The 14,031-nt window shown below is 38.1% G+C and overlaps 1 protein-coding gene and 1 long non-coding RNA gene across 2 annotated transcripts in view; both read right to left on the bottom strand.

The window, feature by feature from the left end:
* Nucleotides 1-14,031, bottom strand: part of SUCLG2 (succinate-CoA ligase GDP-forming subunit beta) — a 303,143-nt gene that overhangs the window by 128,769 nt on the left and 160,343 nt on the right. The window contains exons 3-5 of the mRNA XM_058168585.1: nt 12,460-12,559; nt 12,252-12,342; nt 209-361 (exon numbers count right to left, since the gene is read on the bottom strand). Of these exons, the coding sequence (XP_058024568.1) occupies nt 209-361; nt 12,252-12,342; nt 12,460-12,559 (344 nt within the window). The remainder of the gene's footprint in view (nt 1-208; nt 362-12,251; nt 12,343-12,459; nt 12,560-14,031) is intronic.
* On the bottom strand, nt 10,042-10,303 carry LOC131190980 (uncharacterized). Its single transcript, XR_009153390.1, has 2 exons — nt 10,252-10,303; nt 10,042-10,133 (listed from the first exon to the last, which is right to left on the bottom strand). It is a non-coding gene; the product is annotated as an uncharacterized LOC131190980 (long non-coding RNA).

Here is a 14,031-nt window from a genome sequence, read left to right on the forward strand (position 1 = left end):
AAATCAAATGTTAAAAATTATTAGCTCCCCTTTTGGATGTATCTATATAAAATGCATAGAGAAAAACTGGAATATTTGATGAATGCTTTACAGAGATCATATTAGATCTTCAATAAATAGTCTCATCAACCCATATTTGATTATTTATTCAAAGAGAATATAGCAGTGCAGTTTGCGTGAACACGAACAATTTTAAACTAAAATATACCTTGAAAATAAGTTCTGGAGTTTTTGCAGCTACTTCTTCTATATCAACCCCACCTTGTGGGCTACCAACGAGAACAGGTCCATTGCAAGCTCGATCCATTAATATTGCAAAATATGTCTCTCTGGAAATGTTTAGTGCTTCTGCCACCATAACCTAAAAAATATAATTTGAGAATATATTTATATGCCTTGGCTAACAAGATCCAACAGTCTTTACATTTTATTGGCTGTATAAGAAAGAAAGTCTTCCAAATGAGGAAGAGAATCTAGCATATGTAGTAACTGAATGACATAGATCAACCCATTCTGGAATCCTTCTGCGATGTGTTATAAAATCAATTATTCCATTAAAATGTGGGTAGCTTATTATTTTATCATCATGAATTGTAGTATACTTTCCATTTCAACTTATGGCAATCTGTGAGAGATGGTGTCTATGGGTTGGTGTTGGTGTGATGGACTATGTTAAAGGTAATCTGGGTTCACAACCAAGGTTGTGGACTGTTGAGCAGAGTACCCTACGCATGAAAACAACTGAGACTGGTTGTATACAATAACAGTCACTTGCAGACAAACTGGGGTTTGATATTCCTTTACTTTTAGGGAAAAGACAAAGACATAGTCCAAAAACAATCCAGGTCATACACATATAAAGTCAGTCAGTCAGGGATGTTATCAAGTCTTCTTACCAACGTAGACTTGCACAACAAACAAGGTCTTCTTTCAGTTCGGCAAAACACAGTTCAATTCACAACAGTCAGTATCTTGAGGAATCACTCATAACTAGCCATGATCAAGCAACAATCATAAAGTTCAAATATACAGTTGCAGCATGTCATCAGGTTACAATGCTGTAGCGTCCCTATAGATTCCCCACAAGCCATAATTTAGTAGTCCTTTTATACAATAGCTACAGAGCTCAACCAATCAGGATGCTTGAATGATGCAGTACTGCCTTAAAGCAATATCATGCCTTTCTACAAACATACATAGTTAGTTTATATATTGCCTGGCCAACTAGTTAGGCAAATAACAATTTCCTGACAGACTACGTTCAGTTTTAGTTGCCATGATGTAAAAAAAGTTGAGACTCTAGAAAGAGTGCAGAGAAGAGCAACAAAGATGATTAGGAGACTGGAGGCTAAAACATACAAAGAATGGTTGCAGGAACTGGATATGTTTAGTTTAATGAAAAGAAGGACTAGGGGTGACATTTTTATTTATTTTTATTTTATTTATTGTATTTGTCACAACATTATATATAAGCATAAGCATGAAATAACTATACGATATATAAGCATATATATAACTATAAGTATGTAATAACTATATGAAATTGTATACAATCAAAGGGAACATTAGGACAGGAATGGTAGGCATGTTGGTGCTCTTATGCACACCCCTTACAGACCTCTTAGGAATGGGGTGAGGTCAATAGTAGATAGTTTTTGGTTAAAGCTTTGGGGATTTTGGGAAGGGACCACAGAGTCTGGTAGTGCATTCCAGGCATGATAGCAGTGTTCCAATATCTCAGGGGCTGCCACAAAGAAGAGGGAGTCAAGCTGTTCTCCAAAGCACCTGAGGGAAGGACAAGAAGCAATGGGTGGAAACTAATCAAGGAGAGAAGCAACTTAGAATGAAGGAGAAATTTCCTGACAGTTAGAACAATTAATCAGTGGAACAACTTGCTTCCAGAAGTTGTGAATGCTTCAACACTGGAAGTTTTTAAGAAGATGTTGGATAACCATTTGTCTGAAGTGGTGTAGGGTTTCCTGCCTGGGCAGGGGGTTGAGACCTCCAAGGTCCCTTGCAACTCTGTTATTCTATTCTATACAGTGAAGGAACAGTTTCTCAGGAAGGAGGGAGAACATTCCAGAAAGGGGATGGGGGAGAGAAGAGGCAGCCCAGCCCAGAGTGGATAGGAGACAGGGGAAGAAAGTAAGGATAGGCTCTCCCTAGAATCTCCCGCAGTATATCCTTTAGGGTGAGCGTAGTAAGAATCTAGTCCGGCAAGATTCTGTCTATTGTATGTAAGCAAATAAAGAAGTGAATACTGGATGGATTGTCCCACACTGTTCTTGGGCTTAACCCGGCAGAATCACCCACAATACAGATTATCCCCTATGGTGAAGACAGTGGTCCAATTTTGGGAGACTAATAGCTATAGAGCCATGGTGGTGCAGTGGTTAGAATGCAGTACTGCAGGCATCTTCTGCTGACTGCCAGCTGCCAGCAGTTTGGCAGTTCGAATCTCACTAATTGACTCAGCCTTCCATCCTTCCGAGGTGGGTAAAATAAGGACCCAGATTGTTGGGGGCAATAGGCTGACCCTGTAAACTGCTTAGAGAGGGCTGTGAAGCACTGTGAATATAAGTCTAAGTGCTATTGCAATTGCTATAAGAGGCTAGTGCCCCTTAATTGCAGCAGCCTCCATTAAATATGTGAAAAATAGAATCAAAATATTTTCAGCTATTCTAGTGGTCTACATTTCATGATGGGCAGGTTGTCTCCTTCTTCTTTAGGCCTGAGGGTCACTCTTGCGAAACAGATTAGACTAAAGCACATTCACATCTACAATAAATATAGCCCAACCATTTCACACTACATGCTCACAATATTTGCAGCACTGCTGCAATTATTACAGCTACATCTAGTCATTGGAATCTCATTTAGTATGTGAAAGAATTAATATAAAATAATGCATGTCAATAATTTCAGTAGTATATTAAGCAAATAATAAGCATAATTCACACACTATAAACACAATGTAAAATTACAAATGGTGTCTTATCTTGCTGAAATGAAGCTGCCATACTAACCAGAATAGGATATCATCTTAAAGGCATGGCAGCTTTAATAACCTCAGTAAGATATTCATAACATGGGATGGTCTTCCTTATTCAGCCTTCTGATAGTAATAGATATTAAATTATATCTTTATTGTAAGACAAAAAATACATGCCATGGAGATGCAACATGGTGTTGTCTGTACTAGATAAAAGTTGAGACATGAAGTCTTCTCTATATAAAACAGGCAGTAGAACCTTCCAATATAGACTCACCAATACTCAAGATTTACATCTGCATTTTTCTATACATACAGTATACAAATAATACTCCAGGAAACAATCCATAAGCAACAAGTCAATATACATAGAGCACAGACATACACACACACACACAGAGCTGTCTATAAATACTTCAATACCTACCCTGTTTCCCCCAAAATAAGACATCCCCTGATAATAAGCCCAATTGGGCTTTTGAGCGCATGGCAATAAGGCCAAGCGCTTATTTCAGGGTTCAAAAAAATAGAAGACAGAGTCTTATTTTGGTGAAACACGGTAAATGCATGTCCAATGCAAGAATATGTACCAAAGAAGTCTGATTCCAAGCATAAAATTATACCCATTTAGACAAAACTTTACCAAAAGTTTAAGTTTGTGAATATTTCACCATGTGATTTTGTTTCACCAAATCACCATGCGATGGAGTTGGCGGTACGATTAAATGTTTGGCTTCCCAAGCCAGCCTCCAGCGACCATCAACTGACCAAATACTGACACCGACAGATCTGTTCAATTTTTGTGACAGAAACATTCACGGAATTAAATATATCTACGTTCTGAAGAAAGAAATAGAAGAAAACAGGATGCTGTAAGACGAAAGATGGAAAGTTAGCAGCACAATATCTGGCACAAGAGGTCATCACCAGTTTGTTCCAGTTGATTCAAATTCAATTTCTATCAGCAAAGTTTCAAATGACACGATTAACTTTGTGGCCAAATTGTCCAATACCGTTGTTCCGGAGTTAAAATGGCTGACCTATTTCCTGGTTGTTATGTTGCCTGCATTTGTGAGAAAAAATGGTGGGTAGGCAACGTCATGGAAATTTTGATTGAACAAAATGATGCGTTGGTAACATTTATGCATCTGCGAGGCTCTGCTCATTCATTTTATTGGCCTGAAAGACAAGGTATTTGTTAGGTTCCATAACCACATCTTATTTGCATGCTTCCAGCGTCAGGTCGACATCGTCAGGTCGACAGTATCAATTCCCAGAAGTGATGCTAAAGAATGTGGCGCATAAATTCAATAATAAATAAGCGATCACTGGAATTTGGCAATTCATACGAACAGTACGGACTTCGGCTTGGAAACCATATAAGATACCCACTTTATGCTTGGGAACCTAGGATAAGCTGCCCAATCAGCAGCTTGGGAACCAGACAGATACCCACACAAGGCTTTGCAAACCTCAAGGAAGAAACCAAACAACAGGCTTGGGATCCTGAACCAAGAAACCCACCCATGGCTGGTATTGCATGGCTATCAGGTGTGCTTCCTATTGCAATGGGGTTGCTGGGTCAAGTGCTTGAACTGGTAGTGACCATGTCATCATGGACCAATGCAATATAATAGTAGTAATGATGTCTATATAAAACAAACAAGACGAAATAATAATAGAATGCATGTGACGCTGCCATAGCAACGTCCTCCACTTTGTCCCTATTTTTAGGGCTTTATACATCAGCGATTAAACACCAACTCTACTTTTTTAGGGGGTTTGAAGCATGCTCTTTCTAATGAGAATTATTTAACAGAGTTTCCAGAAGGCCTTTTTTTTTTTTTTTTTTTTTGTAAAAGAGGGCTGAAAATACCCTATTTTTGGTATTTTTACAAAAACCATCAAATTTGTGAACTATTAGAAAGCAGAAATTTTATATTCGACAACCTTGTGTTGCTAAGTTATTATGCACAAAGTTTCACGTTTCTCATATCTTACCTTCTAGAGATATAAGAAGCCAAACTTTACCCTTTTTTCGTGCCACAGTCATTTTCGGCCAACTTTGCTCCCAATTATCTAGATGGACATCACTTATGAGAATGTTTTTTATTATTTTGTTTGATAGAGCATAAGTTGAATAAAATGGCCAAGTTTTGTTTCTCTCAACAAAATATTGCCGGACATATTATGTCTCAAGTTTGCTGAAATCTCAGAGTCATACTGTTGAAGGCTATGGTATGGGGTCATACAAATGACTATATCTCCACAAGTATTACATCGGCACAAGTAACACTTTACCAATGTTCATTGGGGACGTGTGTGCATGTTCACACCAAATTTCATCAAAATCCGTGATGGTCGACCTGGGAGCCCCAGACCACTTGACATGGAATGTCTCAATAAAATTATTAATACTGCCCAAACCAGGAGGAATAAGATAAAATATTTAAATTTTAAATGGGATGGAATTCACATCCTTGTTATTGAAACCTTCTGTAATATATTCCACAGAATATTATTACAAGAAACTCTTAATTATTTTTGTTTAAAAATCCATCCATCTAAATGAAACTTTAATAAAGTTAAATTCTTTTATTGCTTGGAGAACAGGGGCAGATAAATCAACTGCGATATACCGAAACTGTCTTTGAAGATAACCAAACTCTCCAAATGTCATGATGCCGTAGGAGAATTTTATGTAAACCTATAAAATAGCTGCCCATGTTTGAAGGAGCCAGGGGGGGAAACTCTGTTTATTTAAGATAGATTGATCTTGCACTAACGTTTTTATGTATCACTACAGGGAAAGAAATGTACTTTCAGAAGCTCATTGGTTGATAAGGAGGCCAACTGCACCCAAGACTATAAACTAGGTTGTGTCACTTCTAACCCAACTTTCTCAAAAAGTCCTGTGATATGGAATTTCACTGGTTTATGAGAGTTCTCTATTGGAAACCCCTCTTCTCAAGAGATGTAATAATTATATGGCTTCTGGTTGGATTAAGAAGAACTATGTAACTCCAGCTGTATGGGGGCAAGGCGTGGGGGAACGGTACACTATAATGTTTTATATCCTAATAAATCTCAGGAACAAACTTCACAGTAGTTTGTGTAACATTTGGTATCTCAGCTTTAAATCTAACATTTTAAAATGACTGCTTCCAAAAGCACGTACAAATGCCACCAGGAATCACATTTATGTAGTGTTTAGCAAATGGTACATTTTTGGTCTTGTACACTGAAAGGATTGCTAGGAAGATAAGATGAATCAAGACTGATACAGTTCTACAGAGGAATTATTGAGTCTGTCATCTGCTCCTCTCTAACTGTCTGGCTTGGTTCTGCAACCCAACAAGACAGACGCAGACTTCAGAGGATAAGTAGAACTGCAGAAAAAAACAATTGCTACCAACCTGCCTTCCATTGATATATTGCACGTACACTGCATGAGTCAAAAAGAGGGTTGTGAAAATATCTACAGACCCCTCACATCCTGGACATAAACTGTTTGTTTCAACTCCTACCCTCAAAACGACGCTATAGAGCACTGCACACAACAACTAGACACAGAACAGTTTTTCCCCGAATGCCATCACTCTGCTAAACAAATAATTCCCTCAACACTGTCAAACTATTTACTAAGTCTACACTACTATTAAACTTTCCCATCACCCATCTCCTTCCACTTATGACTATATGACTGTAACTCTGTTGCCTGTATCCTTGTGATTTATATTGATATTGTTTCCTAGTATGATTTGATTGCTTATTTGTTCCCTATGACTATCATTAAGTGTTGTACCTTATGACTCTTGACAAATGTCTCTTTTCTTTTATGTACACTGAGAGCATATGCACCAAGATAAATTCCTTGTGTGTCCAATCACACTTGGCCAATATTCTATTCTATTCTATTCTATTCTATTCTATTCTATTCTATTCTATTCTATTCTATTCTATTCTATTCTATTCACAATTCTTCCCCCTATAGATCAATCCATGCATGAGCAGTAAGATACTCACTTCGACCTAAAGTGAACTGCCTTCCCTAATCTTCTGGTAATAAAACAAACTGACTGTCCAGGTTTTCTCTTTAGGTAAGACTCTGTCCAGTCCAATGAAAAAAAAAGAGCAGTCCATTTTTTTAGGGAAGCGCAGATAATACTTTGAAAAATTTGCGAAATTCTGATGGGAGTCAATGAGCTTGAAACTTCCTTCCATACAAATTGGAAATTGTATTTTAGAGATCAAGTCTCTCATCCTGGAAACAATTCTGCTAGAGTCTGAAGGTATCATTTTTTAAAACCAATGAACAAAATCAGAGGTATTCATTCCAGTTGGCAATTTCTCTTCCTGAAAACTACAGTATAGAATTTGTCTACTTTATGGCAGCACTAATAGATTAAAGGCAAGCTTTAACGCATGGGGGCCTAACCTTTTGACTTGCCTGAACCACACTGAGTGAAGAGGAATTGGGCCACTGAGTGAAGAGGAATTGGGCCACATATAACAAAGTTAATGTTAACATTTTACAATCTTGTGGGGCTACATGCAGCACATGGTTTGGGGATATCTGATTTAATCCTTTGTCTTTTCTCAACTAATAATCAAAATAGTCATCACCAATTCCCAAATGACTTGAACCTTGTGTGCTAATATAACCAGAAACATACTTTTCAAATTTAACTTCACCGTGGATAAGTCATATTTTAGTTACACGTAAAAGAGCCACCTTTTGTGTCAGTATATCCAAGGCCGTTAAAGGCATGACGAGGATAAGCTGGATAGTTTAGGAAGAATGAATGTTGTTGTTAGATACCTTATTTAAAATGTTCTTGCATTGTCCTATATTTAATTATTCCAGTGAAATCAACAAACCTTTGCATACAAGCATGAAGAACTGCGATCTGAAATAATAGCTTTAAGTCAAGAATTCAGTCCTCGCAAACATTTACTAAATTATGGATAAGGCCTTATTTAATTTCTGTTTTTAAGTTCTATCATGGATCACTATTATCTTCTATCTTCCAAAGCCAACTTTTGATGTTTCATAGAAGATAGCTCTATCAAGGGCTGTAAGTCAAGGTTACCTTTCTATAAGAAGGAACAACAAGCCAAGTAATACCAGTTGCAAGGAAATGGAAGAGAGTGTCTCTTCATCTCTTGCTTACAAGTACCTCAAAATTACTTGCGTTGGCCCTGTGAGAAACATATGCTTGGCTAAGGTAAATTTTGGCCAGATGTTCTTATATTTTTCCATTCTTGAGAATGTTTAACCTAATCATATCCTATGAGCACAATTGCATCTATCAAGCATTTTTTTTATATCTATATACTTTCAATTCATCGCTATGCCATGAAATTGCTCTTTTCAGACCAATTTAGGGAGATGATGTTGCATGTCTGAAAACAAATACACACACACACACACACACACACAATCACTGCAAATTGGAACCCTCTTAAACCAGTGGTCACCAACCGATGGTCCACGGACCGCTGGTGGTCCGTGAGAAAATTTTGATGGTCAGTGGAGAAATCTTCGTATTTTTGCCAGTGCACCCTGGTGGAGGAGCTGCGGCGCAAGTGAGCCAAAGCAGTGATTGCGATGGCTGGAAGCTGTGGGAGTGAAGCAATACTTGCACGTGCGCAGCATCAGCATTCTGCCTCAGTATATTTGCCAAGCTGGTGGCGCAAAGCAGCCCTCGTCTCCTGCCACTTGGGACTTGGAGCTGTAAATGGTCACTGGTCCAGGGAGCAGCTGGATTTTGCTCTCCGTTGCAGATGCCAGACAGTCCCCCTGCAAGTTCTTGTCTCTCAAGGAGCGCTTGCTGAAGCGGTGTGGGAAACTTCGGCCGTGCTTCTTGAAAGATGAGAGCTTGCAGGGGGCTGGTCTGGCGTCCACAATGGACAGCAACATCCGGCTGCTCCCCTGACCAGATGCCGTTTACAGCTCCGAGTCCCAAGTGGCAGGAGACGAAGGCTGCTTTGCTCCACCGGCTGGGCAAATATACCGAGGCGGAATGCTGATGCTGCGCAAAATGAAATAGAGAAAAAGAGAGAGAATGAAAGAGAGAGAATGAGAAAGAGAATGAGAGACAGAGACAGAGACAGAGAGAGAATCAGAGAGAATCAGAATGAGAGAGAATGAGAGACAGAAAAAGAGACAGAGAATGAGAATGAAAGAGAAACAGAATGAGAGACAGAAAGAGAGACAGAGAATGAGAATCAGAGAGAAACAGAGTGTGAGAGAGAGAGAATGAGTGGGAGAGAGAGAGGAGGGGGAGAGAGAAAGAGAAAATGAGAGAGAGAGAGAAAAAGAGAGATGAGAGAATAAGAAAGAATGAGTGCAAGAGAGAGAAAGAGAAAGGGGAGAGAAAGAGAGAATGAGAGAGAAAGAGTTGGAGGGGGGGAGAAAGAGAGAGAGAGAGAAAGAAAGAGAGAGAAGGGAGAGTGCTTGAAGGACCCCATCCTGTCACTGGGAGTCCAGGCGCTTCAGCAAGTGGCGCACTGGATTCATATTAGTGGTCCACGGGATTTAAAATTATGAACTTGGTGGTCCCTAAGGTCCAAAAGGTTGGGGATCCCGTCCTAAACAAGTCCTGTGTTTTCTGAACATTCGCTCCACAAGAACTAAAAAAAACCAAAACATAATAATCCACAGATTTTTCCTAGATTTCCCAAGTGGGATTTTTTAACATGACTGCTCCTTAGATCAAACTGGTCACCTTATAGGGTGTACATTATGTCATTTAAATACTTTAGATCTTAGCAAATACAACTAATGATGGCTTATGAAGGATAAACTCTTTCCATTCTGCTAGACCACAAAAGAAAACCTTAATAGAATGTGCTTTTTGATTTGACATTTATAAGCAAAAAAAAAAAAAAAGGTAAAATATAAAAAGTGAAGGAATGTAAATAAGCAATGTGTATCCTTCATTCCCATATGGACATTTATTAGATATAGATCTAGTGAACAATAACATACTGTAATTGGCTCAGTAGCTTCATGGTGCACCTGACAAAGGTGGGAGGCTTTCTTACCTTCTTAACTTTAACACCACCTTTTGGAGTTTGCTTCGTTGTAAGATTATATCCAATCATCTGTTTAGCAAGCTGTCCTACCTCTTTAGGGCTACAAAAAAAAAAAAGAGGAATCAATTAATAAATTATTATATGAATATTTTTTTAAAAAACTTTCAAAGGAACAATAATTTAAAAAGAAAAAAGCTTGTTGCGTTTACGAGACTCACTCTTTTGTTAAATGTACACCTCCTTTCAAACCGCTGCTAAACACACCTTTGCCTCTTCCTCCAGCTAAGATCTGAGCCTTCAACACAATTTCTGTTGCTTCTGTAAAACGGGAAAAAAAAAATGCATTTAAGCTACAACCTGGATGAACCAATTTCATTATGTGACAGGTGAATGGAAAAAAACGCTCCTGCGTATTAATGTTAAAAAGAACAGCTCTTGTGTTTTAATCTAAGAAGCATACACGTGCAATGCAGCTTTAGACTGGCACTCATGGAGACAATGAATAAAATGTAAAATGGTAAAAAGGGGCTCAGGAGAAATAGAGGAAATTATAAACTGGTAAGCTTAACATCTGTCCCAGGAAACAGTAATTAAAGGGGGGGAAAAATAACCGAGAAAAACAAACCTTGCTGAAGGAAAAATCAGCATAGCATTCACCAAGGTAAAACCTGCCTCACCTGTCTTGCAGAGTTTATTGAGAGTGTTAACAGGCACATGAATGGAGGTGACACTCTATACATGGATTTTCACAAAGCCTTTGACAAAGATCCTCATTAAAGCTCTTGAAGAAACTCAGGAGCCAGGAACAGAGGAGCTGGCCTTTTATGGATTGCTAGCTACTGTAGTTATTATAAGGCAGAAAGAAAAGAGGAGGAAAATAAATGGGTAAATTTCTCAGCGGAGAAAATTAGGGAGTGGAATTTCTCAAGGATCTGTACTGAGACCAGTGCTTTTTAAATCTGTTCATAAAATATCTTGCCTCGGGGGTAAAGAGTTGAACTAGCCCTTTTAAGAAATTAAAATTCTACTGAGTCCTGACACTGTATTCTTCACATCTCCCCTTGAATCCAGCAGGAGGAGTGAGCTAGCCAAGTCTGTAGATAATAGAAGTTTAAATACAAGTTCAAACTATTCAGCCTGATGCGAGAGCTGAAAGGAATCTGATTTACATAGATGAATGGTTGACCAAATGGCAAGCACAATTAATTTTTAGCAATGTAATACAATTTAAGTAATGCAAGTGGAGGAGGAAGAAGGCTAACTTTAAATTCAAATTTATGGAATTGGAACCATCTATAACTAACCAGGAACAAGACCTTATTAGATAGCTGGACAAAGATGCCAGCTCATCTGTAGCAACTCTGAAAAGCACAAAAATCTATGCTGGGACTCACTAGAAAAGGGATTTGCTAACATTATAATAATGCCCATAAATTAGGAACTACTACATCAAAGAGGGGGAAAAAAGTAAGCACCCTCACAAACATTCCACATGTTTTAGTAGCTATTTCTTATTGTCCACACCTACTGAATAATTGGGAAATTATTTGGGATATTATCAAAATTGAGAAAGGAGTTGGAGGGGGGGAGAAAGAGAGAGAGAGAGAAAGAGAGAGAGAGGGAGAGTGCTTGAAGGACCCCATCCTGTCACTGGGAGTCCAGGCGCTTCAGCAAGTGGCGCACTGGATTCATATTAGTGGTCCACGGGATTTAAAATTATGAACTTGGTGGTCCCTAAGGTCCAAAAGGTTGGGGACCCCGTCCTAAACAAGTCCTGTGTTTTCTGAACATTCGCTCCACAAGAACTAAAAAAAACCAAAACATAATAATCCACAGATTTTTCCTAGATTTCCCAAGTGGGATTTTTTAACATGACTGCTCCTTAGATCAAACTGGTCACCTTATAGGGTGTACATTATGTCATTTAAATACTTTAGATCTTAGCAAATACAACTAATGATGGCTTATGAAGGATAAACTCTTTCCATTCTGCTAGACCACAAAAGAAAACCTTAATAGAATGTGCTTTTTGATTTGACATTTATAAGCAAAAAAAAAAAAAAGGTAAAATATAAAAAGTGAAGGAATGTAAATAAGCAATGTGTATCCTTCATTCCCATATGGACATTTATTAGATATAGATCTAGTGAACAATAACATACTGTAATTGGCTCAGTAGCTTCATGGTACACCTGACAAAGGTGGGAGGCTTTCTTACCTTCTTAACTTTAACACCACCTTTTGGAGTTTGCTTCGTTGTAAGATTATATCCAATCATCTGTTTAGCAAGCTGTCCTACCTCTTTAGGGCTACAAAAAAAAAAAGAGGAATCAATTAATAAATTACTATATGAATATTTTTTTAAAAAACTTTCAAAGGAACAATAATTTAAAAAGAAAAAAGCTTGTTGCGTTTACGAGACTCACTCTTTTGTTAAATGTACACCTCCTTTCAAACCGCTGCTAAACACACCTTTGCCTCTTCCTCCAGCTAAGATCTGAGCCTTCAACACAATTTCTGTTGCTTCTGTAAAACGGGGGAAAAAAAATGCATTTAAGCTACAACCTGGATGAACCAATTTCATTATGTGACAGGTGAATGGAAAAAACGCTCCTGCGTATTAATGTTAAAAAGAACAGCTCTTGTGTTTTAATCTAAGAAGCATACACGTGCAATGCAGCTTTAGACTGGCACTCATGGAGACAATGAATAAAATGTAAAATGGTAAAAAGGGGCTCAGGAGAAATAGAGGAAATTATAAACTGGTAAGCTTAACATCTGTCCCAGGAAACAGTAATTAAAGGGGGGGAAAAATAACCGAGAAAAACAAACCTTGCTGAAGGAAAAATCAGCATAGCATTCACCAAGGTAAAACCTGCCTCACCTGTCTTGCAGAGTTTATTGAGAGTGTTAACAGGCACATGAATGGAGGTGACACTCTATACATGGATTTTCACAAAGCCTTTGACAAAGATCCTCATTAAAGCTCTTGAAGAAACTCAGGAGCCAGGAACAGAGGAGCTGGCCTTTTATGGATTGCTAGCTACTGTAGTTATTATAAGGCAGAAAGAAAAGAGGAGGAAAATAAATGGGTAAATTTCTCAGCGGAGAAAATTAGGGAGTGGAATTTCTCAAGGATCTGTACTGAGACCAGTGCTTTTTAAATCTGTTCATAAAATATCTTGCCTCGGGGGTAAAGAGTTGAACTAGCCCTTTTAAGAAATTAAAATTCTACTGAGTCCTGACACTGTATTCTTCACATCTCCCCTTGAATCCAGCAGGAGGAGTGAGCTAGCCAAGTCTGTAGATAATAGAAGTTTAAATACAAGTTCAAACTATTCAGCCTGATGCGAGAGCTGAAAGGAATCTGATTTACATAGATGAATGGTTGACCAAATGGCAAGCACAATTAATTTTTAGCAATGTAATACAATTTAAGTAATGCAAGTGGAGGAGGAAGAAGGCTAACTTTAAATTCAAATTTATGGAATTGGAACCATCTATAACTAACCAGGAACAAGACCTTATTAGATAGCTGGACAAAGATGCCAGCTCATCTGTAGCAACTCTGAAAAGCACAAAAATCTATGCTGAGACTCACTAGAAAAGGGATTTGCTAACATTATAATAATGCCCATAAATTAGGAACTACTACATCAAGGAGGAAAAAAAAATTAAGCACCCTCACAAACATTCCACATGTTTTAGTAGTTATTTCTTATTGTCCACACCTACTGAATAATTGGGAAATTATTTGGGATATTATCAAAATTGAGAAAAGAGTTCGGCAAGACTGTATACTGTCGCCTTGCCTATTTAACTTATATGCAGAGCACATCATGAGAAAGGCGGGGCTAGATGAATCAAAAGTTGGAATTAAGGTTGCCGGGAGAAATATCAACAAAGTCAGATATGCAGATGACACCACTTTTTCTTTTTATTATTTTTTTAACACAAACATAAACAGTACATTTTTTTCTGAATAGAGTATTGATCGA

The sequence above is a fragment of the Ahaetulla prasina genome, chromosome 2, assembly GCF_028640845.1.
Source record: "Ahaetulla prasina isolate Xishuangbanna chromosome 2, ASM2864084v1, whole genome shotgun sequence".
NCBI lineage: Eukaryota > Metazoa > Chordata > Lepidosauria > Squamata > Colubridae > Ahaetulla > Ahaetulla prasina.